Here is a 17,431-nt window from a genome sequence, read left to right on the forward strand (position 1 = left end):
AAGCGGGCGTAGTTTGGATGATGGAGCCTGGAGGAGGCAGGAAGTTCTCATATCTCACTGACTTGGTTCTCATTTTAAACTGCCTCATCAGTTTGTGTAAGAGTCCGTTTTTCTAAGAACCATGTGAATTAAACGTTGATGTGCAGTGATACTAATGTAGTTTGACATTTTCCAAACACAGTGCCATAAAAAGGCTCTGCAGCAGCTTAGACCATCTCATCACAGGCTCGTTGTGTCCTAAGAGACCCATTAATACATCAATCTATGCAACACAATATAAGAATCTTCATTTGTTTTGAGGATAACCAGTGGATTTATCATGAATTTATAACAATAACTGAGGTTCAAATGATGTTTTATATATATAACAAAAGCAGAACTTAGTCTAAAGTATCAGTATTTTAATGTGTAGCAATATTAATGTAATAATATTCATATGAAGGAATCAGTGTATGTACAAGATACTTACTGAACTGAGTTTATGTGTTGAACTAATGATATCACAGTTTTTCTACACCGTCAAACAAATTCACAGTTTAGTACTTTTGGAGATGGTAAGTAGAAAAGTACTCAAGTACTGGAGTAATGAACAGTTTTATGAATTTACTTTTCATGATACTTTGCTTTTACTTGACTACACATCGGAGGAAAATAGCAAAAGTACACAACAACTTTTAAAATACACAGTTTCCTTAGTGTACTTAGTACTTTTACCTTTGTACTAAAATTTAGAGCTTGCACTTTTACTTTATGTCTAGTAGAAATATTAAAGGTTACTTTACTTGTAGTGGAGTATTTTTAAGCAAATACCTGCACTTTCATTTGCAGTACTGACCTTGTGTACTACCTCTGAGTACTGTAATACTCCACAGGCAGTTGGAGTTGTTTGGAGTGTGTTTGGTGAAGGGCGGGGTCGGCGCGGAGCAGAGGGGCGGAGCAGAGGACAGAGGAGAAGCAGAGGACGGTGAAGAGCAGGAGGGGAGAGCTGCAGGATCCAGGACCGAGGACCAGGGACCGAGGACCAGCACCGAGGACCGGGGACCGGGAACCGGGGCTGGACACATGCGACCAACGCTCAGCTGAAGAGGAGCCGATGAGAGGTCGGTGCGTTTGGTTTGTTCATCCCGGTGAGAACAGCTGAGCACAGGTTAGTGAGAAAAAGAAAAATGAACAGGATACATGATAAAAAACCTTCAGTGCAGATTTAAAACAGCTCCAAACATCTGGAGACAGAGTAGGAAGTAAAGTAAGTGAAGAGAAAACCGAGAAGAAGAAGAATTCAAGTTATGAGAAGAGCTTTAGTTCCAGCAGAGAGGGTTAAACCACAGGTGAACACACCTGTCAGCCTGTGTGTCCCACACAGGTCATTTTAAATTCAGGTAACTGATTTGAAAACGTCCCATAAAGAGGACAACCTCACCTGAGTGACCCCCCCACCCCCACCTCACCTGCAGCATGTTACTGATGTGTGCTGTGACGTTACAGGTATGACAGTGTGAAGCGTTGAGGTAGAAACATCCACAGTGTGTGTGTGCAGTGTGTGTGCAGTGTGTGTGCAGTGTGTGTGGAGTGTGTGTCATGGCTGAGGTTTTCTACAGATGGACCAGCTGTGAGGTGGACGCCGAGCTCACAGGTGTGTGCACCAGGTGACAGGAAGTCTTCACTCTACTGTAACTGTACCAACATCACTTTTAGGTGGTGGACTGATGAACCAGGTACAAACATGTGACTGAGTCATGAGCTGGTGTTGATGTGTGGATCTGTCTGAAGGAAACCTTTGACCTCTTTACAACGGCTGTTTCCTCCACATTCATTTTGTGTATTTCGTGTATTTCTACTCATTTAATGAGTAAACAGGACGTTTTAAACTCAGTCTGTGGTTCATTTCTACCACTTCTCTGTTTCCTCCACATTCATTTTGTGTATTTCGTGTATTTCTACTCATTTAATGAGTAAACAGGACGTTTTAAACTCAGTCTGTGGTTCGTTTCTACCACTTCTCTGTTTCCTCTGAAGGAAACCGAGTGTCTTTTATCTTTTCTGTCCGTCCTCTCCTTTATTCCAGCAGGTGGTGATTACTGGTTAGACCTAATTATGATCCTCCAGCGTGGTAACACAATGTCTGAAAAGAAAAGTGTGTGTGCGGAGGAGATGGAGTAGGCTCAGGGGGTGTTTTTTCTAATATTGTGAGGACTCAACACCTGGCTGGACACATCAGGTGGTCTAATCCGAGAGGAGAGGGTAATTATCAGAGAGATTCTTATCCTGAAGGATATACCTTTATCATGCTGACGTTGATAACTGTTTATCAGCTGTGTCTGGATTTATCTGAAACTCTGTTGTAATTTCTTTATAGAGACTAAACCAGGTCTGTTTATGATCTGGTCTTATTGCATCAGGTCAGACTTCGTGCTGACATGGTTTAAGATACAGGTCCGTTTTGAATTAAAGGAAATCTGTTTACAGTAACTGCATCAAGCCTGTTTCTTCTTTGATTTACTTCTCCAGGATTTGACTGCAGCTTTTCTTAGTTGTTCTCTGTTTCTTTAGTTTCTAAACTCCGTGTCCAGTTGGGTTTATGTCTGCTGTCCAGTCTAAAACCTTTTCGCTCTGACGAAGTTCTGTGTTCAGTGTTTTGGATCATTGTCCTGCTGCATGACGAAGCTCCTCCAAATTAGTTTAGATCCATTTCTCTGTAATAAGCTGTCAACATGTTTCCGTCCACCCCTGAATGTCTGCTCCGTTATTTGATTTGGATCATGGGCAGATCATTTTCTTCTCCACACTTCATCCATCACGTTGGAGATGAATCCTAATCTCTTCAGTCCATAGCTTTGTATCTGTGTCCGTGTCTGAATGTTAGGTGTTAGATGTTTGAATGGTTGATCCTGCTGATCCTGTGGAGGTTGGTGCTGACGGTTTTCCAGCTCTCACGATGCTTCTGTCATCAGCTGTGTGTGCCGCTCAGTGAACCACTGTCTCCTTCTTTTTCAGGACCAGTTCCTCTGATTGTTGAGGGGATTTTTCCTTTTGCCAACAGCATTTAAAGTTATTTACTGTTGAATATTCAGTCTCACAGAACATCCCTGGGCAACAAGAAACAACCACAGTCACATGCTCTAATACTTCTGCTCACCTAAAATTTGTATGAGCAAATTATTAATCAAATGATTTATTATTAAATTATTAAAATAAAGATAATCCAACTCTCTCAGTGTAGATGAGGACTGTATGTGTCTCTGGTTGATTCTGTCCCTGTAAATGATCATGTTGTCTGTCTTTTCTGCAGCCTAGTCTTGTCACCTGGGACTGAACACACACTGCGAACATGGCGTCAGGCCCGCCAATATTGACAGAACAGGAGGAGCTGCAGCGGAGAGCCAATCAGGTCACAGATGAGGTAAGTGGCAGATTTCTTCCTTCATTTTGACGGTTTGTCTTTATTTGACTATGTAAACATCACGTTGAGATGTTTGTGTGAAAGATTCTAAGATTGTAAAAGACCGTTTAGTTTTCTTCACTTAATGGCTAAATTAATTTCCTGTAGAGATCTTCATCAGATAAGTGGAGCACATTAGCTGAAATGAAGCAGCCAAATAAAACAAGGCCAACAAGTGCGTCTCTCATCACAAAGTTTTCCAAAGTGTGAAGGAGTTTGTCTTCAACGATTTCGTTAAGTTCAGCCACAGTCAGTGTCTGAGAGGAACAGAGTTGATTTACTGTAAATACAGAACATCTTACCTAGTTTTTACTACTTCTACTAAACTCATGTGTGTCTTAGTGTTAGCTGCAAAAATGCAACTGTGAGAAATAAGAACATAAGAAATAAGTAACAAATAAGTTTAGTTGAATTAAAATTAATTTCAAATAAACCACACGTAAGATCACGTGCATTAAAGAAGCACACTAGTACAGCGCCATATCGTTAACATGCAACAAAAGAGAGTTATTCCCCATCAGAGCAGGTTCACTAAACGTGGATCATGTCAGTGATTTAGCATCAGTGTTACTGCTGTGCCTGAACAGAGTATCCCTTTAAGAACATATGGCTCACCTGGTTACCATAGAGACACCTGGTCTCTCAGTGCAACCATCTGCAGAGAAACATTAGGTGTGTATGAGTGTATGAGGCTGGCCACACACACACACACACACACACACACACACACACACCCTGGGGTTTAAAGGTTACTGCAGGTCAGAGCCATTTGTCACTTCATCATCTCCTCTGTGGGAAAGTCCCCAGGGATTGACATAGTGATATTTACACAACACACACACACACACATACACACACACACACACACACACACACACACACACACACACACACACACACACACACACACACAGTGTGAGCACAGGGAGCTGTGACGTCCATGTTTGACAGTACAATGTAAGCTCTGGAGTTTTTTAAGGGCTCAGAGTAAAACAGCAGCTGAAGGTCCAGAATCAATAACAAGAAATATAATCTCTATGTGCATCATTCAGTTGGTCCCACAGGGAAAAAGACTGATTTCCCATTGTGGTGTTAGTTGTTATGAAGTAAACGTGTGTTAAAATTTTGTGTCTTTCAGTCCCTGGAGAGCACGCGGCGGATGATGCAGCTGGTTGAGGAGGTACACACACACTGTATGTACTTAAGCAGAGAAATAGTGAGGGCACCAATTAAAAGCCATAAGACAGATACAAGAAGTGTATAAAGTGACCCGGTCAAAGGACGTTAAACAGGAGAGATGATGGGACATGAGTAACTTTAAGATGCTGAAAAGAGATTGAGAGTTTTGACACCGAGTGCTTTGACAGTCTCACATTAATGTGCATTAGTTTAACAACAGACCAAATGTACCAACACACACACTGTTCATTATCATCCAGGCCACCAAATGTTTCCGTGTTTTCTATGAGAATCCATTTAATCTTGTGGAGCTGAGGTTAGACATCAGAACAGCAGCTATAAGTAATGTGTTTAATGTATTTTGTGTGTTTCCTCCTCCAGAGTAAAGATGCTGGGATCAAAACTGTGGTGAATTTGTATGAACAAGGAGGTAATCAGTTCTACTTAATCGCTCTTCAACTTTCCTTTTTAGTTCATTAAGTTGGTTTATTAAAGATTGAGAGTTGTAAAATGTGTGTGTTCAGTAGTTCCAGCAGCTTTATCTCATGTTTAACGTAGATTAACAGAAATCATCACTGTGTCATAGGAACTAAATGTTTGGTTTCACGTGCACTGGACGCTCATGCACGACATCAGGTTGACCTTTGATTCATGTTCATGTCGGGCTAATGCCCTGGAGCGCTCAGATCCATCAGCTGAAAGCGTCTGTTGTACACTGTCCATCTCTGCTGTAGTCAAAACCCAGCACCATGCAACTCCTGTTCTTAACAGAGCAGCTGGAGCGCATTGAGGAAGGCATGGAGTCCATCAACAGGGACATGAGAGAGGCAGAGAAGAATCTGACAGACATGGCTCAGTGCTGTGGTCTGTGTATCTGGCCAATGAGGAAGTAGGTCTGGTCTCTGGGATCAACTGGTGGCCTAAGAAACTCCCACTGGTGCCCACTTCCATTAAGCGGACTCCTCCATCCAGCTGCTGCCAAACATCAAAGAGGACGAGGGTTGAAATAGTTCAAGCTGCACTGACCCTGACAAAATGACTTTGCTCAACAAATCTTTACCTGTTGGCTTCACTCTTTCTCTGCTGGTAATTAGATCAACATCGTAATTTATTATAACCTTTGAAAGAAACTGAAAAAAGTTCATAAGTACATTTGCACAGAACTGGCAAATACGCTTTTATTTATATATATATATATAATATATATAATTAAGATATTCTTACCAAAACAAAGAGGTATATTTCAAAATGTTCATGGCAGCATGGTCTTATTATACTATAAAGTATACAATACTACTATTATCACTACTATTAATAATATATCTTCTGTGAAAGAAGATTATGAGACCACTGTCTTATAAGTTAAAGTCCATTCAACTAAGAGCGGATTTAATGGAACTGGGCGCCAGGGCTGGAGATCACACAGCAGATCACACAGTTGGACACAGCTCAGCCCAGCACGGCCCTGTCTGCAGTAGTTTGTGCAGAGTGACCTATGTTTCCTATGATTTGAGTGCATTTTGTTGGGGTGACCCATGTTCAGTTGCTAGTGTCTGTGTTTCAGTGCAGCTCCGGGGCTTCGGGGAAATAGTTGATTTGTTTTCTGTTTTGTATTTGTTTCGTCTTCCTCCTCCTCCGCCCTCCTCTCCCTGTGGTCTGTTCTCCTTCTCCTCTTCTGTTCGCCTCATGGTTCTTCCTCCTTCACCTACTTCCTTTTCCTTTCTTCTCCTTTCTGCTCTTCCACTCCTCCATCTCTTCCTTTCTTCCTTTCTCCCCCCACCCCGTCGCTTCGTCCTCCTCTCATAGAGCAGTTGGAGCGTATAGAGGAGGGTTTGGATCAGATCAACTCTGATATGAAGGAGGCCGAGAAAAACCTGACCGATCTGGGCAAATGCTGTGGCCTCTGCTCCTGTGATAAGTAGGTGGGGGTGTGGGGGTGTGCACATGTCTTTCTATAGCTGTGAGGACACATTGGAATTCAAAGCTGTCATGACGCATGTTTAAAGCTCAGGATAAGGTTCAGGTGGGGGAGTGTCCTCAGCTATAGACAGACAAACGTGTGCTAGTTCAGAGGTAAGATGCACATTTTCTTTTGAGATAGTGATTTAGAAATAATGCTTTCTGTTGGTTTACTTACATTTTGCATGTAGATAATGTGCATTAAGAAACACAGAGCTTCAGCTTTTTTTGCTTTGCAGCCGTTTCCATATCGTCTTACTCCATGTTTTCCACACTGTCATTAGTGTATTTCTATTTAAAACAGCAGTGTAGTGCAGCTGGAGGACCGCTGTGGGTGGATTCATTATTAAATATCTGCTCTCTGACAGACTTAAGGCCTTCGAGGAGAGCGGTGCTTACAAGGCAGTTTGGGGAGGAAGCTCCAGTCAGGATGGCGTTGTGTCCAATCAGCCGCCGTCATCTCGAGTCGTCGATGAGAGGGAGCAAATGATCATGAGTGGAGGATACATACGAAGGTAAAGAAAGACGAGTTTATTAAAGTTGTAGGCAGCCTGGATGTTGTGCTAAGAGAAGCAGCTGCATGGTGCGTGTGTGTTTGCTCTTCTGTAGAACACTCTGACATGTAATACTACAGGTCGTCAATCATGTATGCAGCTGCCCAAACACAGGTCATTATCTCTCTCTCACACACACACACACACACACACAGACACACACACACACAGACTAGCCTGTAGACTCAGATACACCTTAAAATATACTCCGGCTGTGATTTATGATGATTTTGCTGCTTGATCCTGAAACGTCTCAGGGTGACTAACGATGCCCGTGAGGATGAGATGGAGGAGAACCTGGCTCATGTCGGCAGCATCATCGGAAATTTGAAAAGTATGGCTCTGGACATGGGCAACGAGATCGACACGCAGAACGTCCAGATCGAACGCATACAGGGCAAGGTACTTAAACTACAGCGGTGTGTGTCACTATGCATACAACAACACAGATAGAAAGAGAACAGGCAGCTTTGTTTCCTGTAAACTTGACTGTGAGATGAAACCCTGCAGAACATGAAGCTGAGTGAAGCTACAACTTCATTAACACAGAGAACATACTAATGAATGAAGAATACGTCGCCAAATATCTTCAGTGTCACGACGTTCAACACCACTAACTGTTAGAACTGCAAAACAGAAAACCATGTGAAACGTTTCTTTTTTGTTCATGTGCGCTGAACCAAACCTTCCAGCAGAGGCAGCATCAGGATGATGAGTTTTAATTTGAGACAAATCAGTCCAGGATCTTAAGAGAGACAGAGACAAAGAGAATGATTAAAGCTATAGCTGAGGTTAATGAAGGAAAACTTCACTCTCTACCCAACAAAGCTGAAGATGTTTGAGCCGCTTATCTCTGAGATTCCAGACACGTATCTACAGTGTACGGTGAGGACTGTGTCTGCCATGATGTGCTGAGGGACAGAAAGAAATCAAAGCAGCACAGCCTAGTGCACGGATCAATAGGAGAATAAGAAATAATAGTAATCATAGTTTCTTTTAGATTTGAAATCTGTGCAGGCTTCAAGTGGTTCATTCCTCCATGTTGTGATTAATATTTCCTGTTTGTTTCTTTTCTACAGGCTGTTCTCAACGTGTCCCGCATCAACGCTGCCAATCAGAAAGCTAACAACCTCATGAAGCGATAGGACAACGTGCTGCCAATGTTCTCTGCCTCATCCAAGTCTCTTATTGACTTTGTTTTTTGTGTGTGTAATATTATTGTTCTATTCATTCAGGTACGATCAGTCCATTATTGTCAGTAGTCAGCTTTTATTGATCTATGATGTGTCCACTGTCTCTCCTTATCTGTGTTGTATTACTCTTTAGTCCCATAGTCTTGGGTTTGCTGCAGTGCTGATGTGACAAATCATTTGAAATGTGCCACAGACCTGTGTCATGTCACATTTACATTTAGTCATTTAGCAGAACATCCACACTGCGTGTTTTCCCCTCGAGGTGGCGTCTCAGGTCACTGAGCAGAGTTAGATCATAGGAAGCTCTAATGATCCGTGTGGGGAAACTGGGTCACTGCAGCAGCACCATCACCAGCAGCAGCACCATCACCAGCTGCAGCAGCAGCAGAGAGCAAATCACATCGTAAGTCAAGAAAAACACTCAAAACATATGGAGATGAACAAAGCGATGTGCGGCTCTGGACCGAGGTGTGCACCTGAAGCCACCAGGGCTGTCGGGCAGATACAGAAACTCTCTGAGTCTGCAGAATCAGGCCCAAGTCCAAAGAAACAGAACATCCACAGCTACCAACAACCTGTCAACTTCCCAATGTAAACATGACGTGAGGGCGTCCTCTGCAGGCCGAGCCGGGAACTGCTCACGCATCGAGTCCCCAGAGGAGAAGCTCTGGCGACACCAAGCGGCCAAACGTGGAAGCTGCTCTCCCGGACCTGCGTCCATGAAGTGAAAGGGGCCTCGATTCTGTTGGTCTCATGTTGTCCCAGCACAAAGAGGAGGAACAAGATCCAAAGTCTTTTACTGACACTGTTGAAAACTCATGGCAAACACAACATGTGGTCAAAGTTAAGTCAGTTAGTTGTTGCGTGCTCATTGTTTCATCAGCAGACAGATGCACAGTCATGGATCAGTGGTGAGAAGTGACTCAGCAGGTTGTGTTTAAATGTTCTCAGTCACATGTTGGTCCAGTACAGCGGACGACCTCTGTCGACCCCAGCAGGCCTCAACCACTGAGGCGGGTCGACGCCGCCAGGGAGCACGATCGACGACTTCAGGGTCATTAGAAATGAAATAGAAATGAAATGTGGGTGTTCTGAATAAACGCGTGTTGGAAAACGACGTGGGGTCATTGATGGTGATGTTGAAGGATCACTGGGCCTCCTGCTGGATCCACAGCTGACTGTGCAGACTGGGGGGGGGGTTCGTTCAGAACCGGGTCTGGTCGGTGCAGACTGGGGGGGGTGGTGGTGGGGATGGTGTTGGGGGTGTTGGTACTGGGGGTGGTACTGGGGATGGTGTTGGGGGTGTTGGTGTTGGTGGTGGTACTGGGGGTGGTGTTGGTGGTGGTGGTACTGGGGGTGGTGGTGGTACTGGTGGTGTTGGTACTGGGGGTGGTACTGGTGGTGTTGGTACTGGGGATGGTGTTGGGGGTGTTGGTGGTGGTACTGGTGGTGTTGGTACTGGGGATGGTGTTGGGGGTGTTGGTGTTGGTGGTGGTGGTGGTACTGGGGGTGGTGGTGTTGGTACTGGGGGTGGTGGTGTTGGTACTGGGGGTGGTGGTGTTGGTGGTGGTACTGGGGGTGGTGGTGGTGTTGGTGGTGGTACTGGGGGTGGTGTTGGGGGGTGGTGTTGGGAGTGGTGGTACTGGTGGTGGTGGTGTTGGTACTGGGGGTGGTGGTGTTGGTGGTGGTACTGGGGGTGGTCGTGGTGGTGGTGTTGGGGGTGGTGGTGGTGTTGGGGGGTGGTGTTGGTGGTGGTACTGGTGGTGTTAGGGGGGGTGGTGGGGGTGGTGGTGGTGTTGGGGGGTGGTGGTGGTGGTGGTGGTGGTGGGGGTGGTGGTGGTGTTGGGGGGTGGTGTTGGTGGTGGTACTGGGGGTGGTGGTTGTGTGTTGGGGGGTGGTGTTGGTGGTGGTACTGGTGGTGTTGGGGGGTGGTGTTGGGGGGGTGGTGTTGGTACTGGTGGTGTTGGGGGGGGTGGTGGTGTTGGTGGTGGTACTGGGGGTGGTGGTGGTGTTGGTGGTGGTACTGGGGGTGGTGTTGGGGGTGGTGGTACTGGTGGTGGTGGTGTTGGTACTGGGGGTGGTGGTGTTGGTGGTGGTACTGGGGGTGGTGGTGGTGGTGGTGTTGGGGGTGGTGGTGGTGTTGGGGGGTGGTGTTGGTGGTGGTACTGGTGGTGTTAGGGGGGGTGGTGGTGGTGTTGGGGGGTGGTGTTGGTGGTGGTACTGGGGGTGGTGGTTGTGTGTTGGGGGGGTGGTGTTGGTGGTGGTACTGGTGGTGTTGGGGGGTGGTGTTGGGGGGGTGGTGTTGGTACTGGTGGTGTTGGGGGGGGGGTGTTGGTACTGGGGGTGGTGGTGGTACGGGGGGGGGGGGGGGGGTACTGGGTGGTGGTGGTACTGGGGGGGGGTACTGGGGGTGGGGGTGGTGGTGGTGGTACTGGGGGGGGGGGGCTCCAAATGTTGCGCGTTCAAAGAAAAAAAAAATCTGTCGCTCTGCGGCGCATGCGCAGTGCCGTTGTTCTCGTCACTCCGAAGTTTCGGGAGAACCGCGGAGGAAGGAGGGGAGAGAGAGGGAGAACCACGCCATTTTCCTGGTAATCGTTTTCGACATATTCAGCGTTTTACACCGCACAACGCGACTTAATGATCAAAACCGTCACGCCTGGAGTTTAGCGCAGTTTAGCGTGTGTAGCTAAAATGCGCAAACAGCGCGTGACGTGCAGCTAGCACACATTTCGTCCAGCGACGGTCGCGTCACGTTAGCTGCGCTTAACGGCGGTAAAAAAAAAAAAACACGGCGCACGGCTTTGACGACGAGCGGTTTCTATCCGCGATCATCCCGCATGAGAACGGACCAGGTCCGCAGGTGGTTGTGTTTTTACACAGAAACGTCTCCGTGATGGCGGAGCCGGAGAGCCGCTCTGTGGGTGCCGCCAGGCGCGAGCCCAACAAAGGCACAGGAAGAGGGCAGCTGATTGGCCGACAGGCGGCAGGAAGAGGGCAGCTGATTGGCCGAGAGGCGGCAGGAAGAGGGCAGCTGATTGGCCGACGGGCGACAGGAAGAGGGCAGCTGATTGGCCGAGAGGCGTCACGTTACAGATGACGTGTGAACGCGGCTCCTGGTGATAAATAAATAAAACGTTAGCATATTATCAGATGTTTGGAGTTAGTGAACTTGGACTTCTAATATACTTTTATTCTAATAAATGCTAATGAAAGATATTTTAAGCATTTTGTAAAGATAAATAAAATAAAAAAAAAGCTGGACTCCTGTGTTGGTTTAATTCTGAACATTTAGATTTTCACACACAAGGGGGCTCTGAAAAACAAGATGAGAAAACCAGTCCAGTCCAGCTGATCTGTGAACATGTTCTTTCTGCACTGGTTTAAACCAATCTGCACATTCTCAGTAAACTGTACTGGTGCCAGTGAGCTGCTGCAGTGCTTTGCTGCGTGCACAGTCACTGTTTCCAGTGGAGCAGCGGACAGCTGTGACTCCGCTAAAAGCATGTTAAGCTGCACATTTGCATCAGTCGCATACACCTACAGACTAAACACTGGTGCTCAGTTCATATAGAATGAGCTTAGTAATAACAGAGTTCATTTGCTGTAAAAATGGCGTTTGAATACATCACTTCATGAAACCAGGAGCTGCTGACCATAACGTTTGTTAAAAGAACATTGTATGATGAAGTATACATCATCTGTCTCAAATGATGTACTGGAATACTGCAGTTTCCTAAATATTCAAATCTCTTCTGTGTCTGTTTACGCTGCTGAGAATCAACACATTATTCTTTGTCTTTTTCAGTTACTTATTATTTTGTGTTTTCTGTCTTGGTTTAACTACTTCTCATTTATCTCTTGCATTCCCCCTCTGTAATGTCTCTCTGTCCTCCCTTTCCAGGTGGGCTGTCATAAGAAGAGGAGCGGACGAAGCAGAGGGGAAGCCATGTCGGCCTCTTGGCGTGATGATGAGGAAGAGTTGAGGGTGGCCGGAGTAAAAGGAGGGTTGAGAGCCAAGCCACGGTTCTCCTTTACTGAGGTCAGAGTGCTTTTGGAGGCAGTGAAGAGGAACAGATACATCATCCTCAGTGAGTAGGCCTTAATGTCAGTTATGTAGGTCTTTGTTAAGTTTCCATCATTTCAGCTGTATAACGTTTTAAAATAGGCTCTGATATTTGTGATCAACCGCTCATATCAGCGTCTACTGGTCAGCTTAGGTTTAATCTTCTTTTGGCAGGATAACATCGTTATCTTCCTCTGTCTAGGAAAGTTTAACCAAGGTGTGTCAGCTGAAACCAAGAAGCAGACATGGACTGAAATCACCAATCAGATCAACAGTCTGGGAGAAAATCACAGAGAGGTTTGAGATTTTATATTACGGCTGAATGTGTGACAGGTTCATTCTCAGGATAAGTTTGAGTTATTTATCATAAATTTGTTATTTCATTTCCTAATCAATTGTAATTCTCACCACTTTGCTTTAATGTAGATTTTTCCATTAGCTTCCACATTTTCAGCTTACAGTTCTTAAAAATGAACAGTTGCATTTAAGATTGGTCTTTAATAAAGAATAATTTAAAGAAACCTAAAACTGGGGCCAAAGCCCAGAGATGTTCTATTTAGTAGGATGATGACACTGTATGTCATAAAATGTTAGGGCTAATGTTTGAGTTTTCATCATAAACTCATCATGATAGAAATTGTGTTAAAGGAGGTTTTGTTTTGTCACAGGTGAGGCAGATCATGAAGAAATGGGCGGACCTGAAGTGTGACGGAAAGAGACGCATCGCAGCGCTGCGGGGCCCCAATGGCAGCAACCTGAGGAAGAAGAACCTTGGCCCTGTGGAGAGGATGGTCCACAAGATACTGATGATGAGTCCCAGAGGAGGCAAGGAGAGGAACGGAAAGAGAGCGACACACAGTTCAGTGGGTTCACACGTCGTAGTTCTTCTGAACTAACAAGTTTTCATTTGTTTGTTGTTCTCAGATGGCGACAGTGATCTGGACCTCGGTGAAGATGATGATTTCTCTGCGTTCTACAATAAAGGCACAATCGCCAACCCTCCCCCCTACTCCTACCTCAGTTTGACAGACAGCTCCCACTCACTGCCTGCTGGAGCCCCCTTAGACCTTTCTCCTCTCTCCTCCCCAGAGAAGGAACTTGTTGGTAAGTAGAGCCGGATATTAAGAAACACAGCGTTACAGTGCAGGGAATTCACTTGTGTATTCAGTTGTCCAGTCAGTTTGTTTATTTGTCCTTCAGCTGCAGCTTTGTCATGTGTTGCAGATCCTTTGCATTCGTCTTCCGACTTTGACGTAGACTTTGCAGACGACGGAGGTAAGAGTCTATTTTATTCAGCAGCTATCTTAAGCCAGGTCAGTTGCCTGCTGGTTGTGGCTGTAGGAAGATTATCTCAAATTGCACCCTCTCTGTGTCTTTGTTTACTAGAACGAACTATAGACTTTGATGAAAATGACGACTCCACCTTCTCCTCCCAACTCCCGCCCACTTCCACCTCACTGGACCCACTGCCTGACGACGCCCTGATGAGAGTGAAACCAGTCCACACCTACTCCCGGAACAACAGCCAGGTTTATAACCACGCCTCCTCCAGACCTCCACCTGGACCCTCTTCCTCAGTGGCCTCCACCTTCGTTTTTCCTTCTGTGTCTGATTCCAATGCTGCCTCATCTTCTAACGTCCCACCCCCCACAAGCTCTAATGTGACTGGCTCCTCTCTCCCTGCTCCCTCCTCTTCTTCTGCACCCCCCCCTGCCTCTGCTGCAGCCACTGACTCTACCACTCACCATTTTACCTCCTCTTTCTCCTTTCCACCACCTCCTGCTCCTCCTGTTTCTTCTGCTGCAGTATCCTCATCTCCTTCTGGTGCTTCCTCAACCTCCGCCCCCTCGTCGTCTGTCTCTGCTGTTAACTCTCATGAACTTCCTGCCTCCTCCTCAGTCAACCCACCCCATCCCCATCCCCCCACCTCAGACTCAGACCTGTCTGATCCTCTCCCGGGTGGAGCGTCACACAACAGGGCCCGAGAGCATGTGGCCCAGGTGGCCTCTCAAAGCCTCCAGCAGCAGCGGGCCAGCAGGATGCTCCTCACCTCAGTGTCTCAGTCTCTAGAGATTTTGGCTCAGTCTGTGCAGCTGCTAGTGGAGACACAGCAGGAGTTTGTGCAGGAGTCTCTGCTGCTACAGAGAGAGACAGTGGACATCCTGAGGGATTTCTCCAACACTGCATTGACTATGCTGAGGGACAAAGCAAACAGTGGACATCTGGCAGCACATCATCATAATCATCCTCCTTCACACTTCTGAAAATGGAGATGAACAAACTAGTAGATTGTCAAAAGGAGACAAAGTGGCTGGAAGGAAAGAAACAACAGGAATGTTGGCAGTGGCTGTGAATTAATTCATGGTGATTTTGGAGTTCCAGATTTCAACATCTGCCTTGTTGGTAAATTCATGAAACGTGGTGATATTTGACTTCACCAGTCTGGAAATAGGACTAAATATTTGCTGAACAGCAGCAGAAACAAATGCATTTTAGACGCAGATGTTTATTTAAACGTCTGAGTCTTATTTTTCCTTCTGTGGCAGGAAAACGTGTTTCCGTGCTGAAACAGAAATTTAAAGGCTACAGTCGAGTCTAATTAGCTCTGTAGACGGGGGCATGAAATATTATCAAAGGACACAATCACACTCCTAAAAAGTTAAGTACCACCGCACTAGGACATTATCCTACTGTAACGTGTCAGTAGAGGATCAAAGTACTAACCCTGTGTTTGAGCTACATCACAGCGGGAGCCTCCCTCTCATCATTTTAATATCTCCAGTGTTAAATTCAAGCTGCATCGTCCCGGGTCACACCTGTCCAGCTGTTGAACTCTCCAATGGAGCAACACCTGGTTCTGAGTTGTGCTGATCTGAAAAAAGAAAGAGCACATGTTGTTGCTGGTCTTATCACAAACACATCCTGTTCCCTTCACACAGGTCGTGGTTGCGGTGGACCAGGTCTGTGACGCAAGAACCACGTAATAAAAATAACTTAGAATAAAAAGTATTTTAACTTAAGGCACGTGTTTGGTTGAGGTTGCTGCTGCTGAGAAGAATGTTAGCTGAAGAGTAATTTTTCAAATGTTTCCTGTTTCTGTGTGATCTAATATTCCACTTCCTAAATGTCCTCCCATCACGTCTCAGTAACATGGTCACGTTGTTTTATGCAGTGCTTTGACTCTGACACTGAGTGAGAGGATGTGTGTGTGTTCCAGTTAGGAGCCAGTCAGTTAGTTGTTCCAGACTGGGACAGTTTGGTGAGACAGTGATCCTGGAAACAGCACACCCCGACACAGCACAGTGGTTTGTTCTACACTCATCATTAGAAAGTAATCTACCGAGAACACACGGCTGCATTGATGTGATGGTGGCTGGTGTCACTTTACATCACAGAAACACAGAGAAACACAGAGAACCCCTCCACTTAGAATTTTATCCCCTATGATCGTCTCTGTCTACACAGAGTTGGTCAACACATTTATGGGTGTCGCATTTGATTTTGTGATGTTGATATTTTTTCTGGAAAATGAGTCGTGAAACTGCTACCAGTAGACAGGAATGTCTGTAACTTCTTCAGAGTTTAAAGTAGTTAAGAACTTAGTGAAGAACTACACAAAACACATAAGGAACCTGCTGACTGGTGAGCAGTATCGCCCACAGTGGCCTTCAAAATTCAGAAACTCTACCAACCTACAAACACTGGGGCAAATGTGTGTAGTCTCACAGAAAACACCATCATGTACCCACAACTCAACTCCTACATTCCTCTGGATGACACATGTTCAGGTTTCATTAAGAGTTTCCAAGTCGTGCTTCAAATGGCGCTGCTCTTTCTAGAATATAATTGATGTGTTTTCTGTATAACAACAGAAAACAAAGGGACAAACTGTTTCACTCATCTTATTGAAAGCTTTCAAATGAAATATTACTGTAGGACCTTACCAGCAGCCAGAGAGCTCCTGCTGCTCTCAATGTGATCAAACAGTGAAACTGGCTGGTGAATCCTCCAACTGTTGCCTGTGGCAAAGTACATTTTTAAAAATAGGTTTAATGTGTAATAAGTGTGAGCGAACATCTGCAGTAAACTGTCCATCTCTGTACTCCTGCTGGTCTCATGTGCCTCCGTGGTTTTGCATTAGGGAGAACAGCCAATATTGAAGAGTCTCAGCAGGACTGGCCTCCACTCCTGTCAGAAAACAGTTGATTGGTTTATCGTAGCTTCCAAATGCACTAACGGTCTTAATTAGCTGTGCTGTTAATACATATCTATTCAGAAACAGTATATTCAGATGTGTTTGTTCTTATTCTTCTTATTCTTTGGCCTCCTTGGTGCTCAGTCCAACTCCTGACAGGCTCTGTGCCTGACTGACTGACCTATGACATGTAACTGTCTGCTGGCGTTTCCTACAACCACATCCTGAGAATAAAGATTTTATCAGGTCAACTTTGGGCTCTTGGTTTACCATCTTCTGATGCTGTATGGGTGAGCCTGATGCACAATGCAAGAGGTCTGAGGCTGAAGTCATGGTTCATCTTTCCTGTCAGCACATCTTCAACACCTCGTAAACATCAGCACTTTAGTGCAGCCAGATCAGGAACCCAATCAAGCTCAGTGGCAGCAGCATCACAGGAAAAGTTCAAGTTGGGAAACCGAACCACAAACTGATAAAGTTGCTCAACACACGAATTCAGATAAACATCACTTAGCGTGTGTGACTACACTGTAAAAAGAACATCTTGTTTTAACATGAATATGAGTGAATTGACATAAACTAAAATAACAAGAAGAATTAAATTGAGAAGATGAACCATAGTTGTACAGGACTTTGTAAACCAGTCTGAACGGGTAGTGGGGGACATAACCATCACAACCATGACTTATTTTAATAAATTAAACTGTGTGACGGGTTTCCACCACAAAGGTTTCCTTCAAACTATTCAAAGAAACGTGGAGAAGGTTAAGTCTCAACAACGTATGCTGGGAAGTCCAATATGCTTGTTTTGCTTCTTTAAGGAATGTATTTTAATGAGTTGAGTGTTTA

The 17,431-nt window shown here is 45.4% G+C and overlaps 2 protein-coding genes across 6 annotated transcripts; both read left to right on the forward strand.

Annotated features, from left to right (window-relative positions):
- The first annotated feature begins 9 nt into the window (after nucleotides 1-9).
- Nucleotides 10-9,441, forward strand: zgc:101731 (SNARE_SNAP25N and SNARE_SNAP23C domain-containing protein). Of its 5 annotated transcripts, none has more exons than XM_026377299.1 (9): nucleotides 10-96; nucleotides 873-1,147; nucleotides 3,290-3,400; nucleotides 4,578-4,619; nucleotides 5,000-5,048; nucleotides 5,390-5,507; nucleotides 6,946-7,092; nucleotides 7,389-7,533; nucleotides 8,211-9,441. In XM_026377299.1, the coding sequence occupies exons 3-9, from the start codon at nucleotides 3,329-3,331 to the stop codon at nucleotides 8,274-8,276; spliced, it is 639 nt and encodes a 212-aa protein (XP_026233084.1). In that variant the 5' UTR covers nucleotides 10-96; nucleotides 873-1,147; nucleotides 3,290-3,328; the 3' UTR covers nucleotides 8,277-9,441. The 5 variants fall into 5 exon arrangements, with proteins under 5 accessions (XP_026233084.1, XP_026233076.1, XP_026233068.1 ...); XM_026377291.1 differs by having other exon boundaries at nucleotides 873-1,104; XM_026377283.1 differs by having other exon boundaries at nucleotides 873-1,100.
- A 1,345-nt stretch (nucleotides 9,442-10,786) lies between these two features.
- zgc:113149 (Myb_DNA-bind_5 domain-containing protein) lies at nucleotides 10,787-15,926 on the forward strand. Its single transcript, XM_026375802.1, has 7 exons — nucleotides 10,787-10,912; nucleotides 12,226-12,412; nucleotides 12,590-12,684; nucleotides 13,056-13,212; nucleotides 13,312-13,491; nucleotides 13,612-13,662; nucleotides 13,774-15,926. Exons 2-7 carry the CDS (start codon nucleotides 12,271-12,273, stop codon nucleotides 14,649-14,651), a joined length of 1,503 nt encoding a protein of 500 aa, XP_026231587.1. The 5' UTR covers nucleotides 10,787-10,912; nucleotides 12,226-12,270; the 3' UTR covers nucleotides 14,652-15,926.
- The last annotated feature ends 1,505 nt before the right edge of the window (nucleotides 15,927-17,431 follow it).

The sequence above is a fragment of the Anabas testudineus genome, chromosome 13, assembly GCF_900324465.2.
Source record: "Anabas testudineus chromosome 13, fAnaTes1.2, whole genome shotgun sequence".
In the NCBI taxonomy this organism is placed as follows: Eukaryota; Metazoa; Chordata; class Actinopteri; order Anabantiformes; family Anabantidae; genus Anabas; species Anabas testudineus.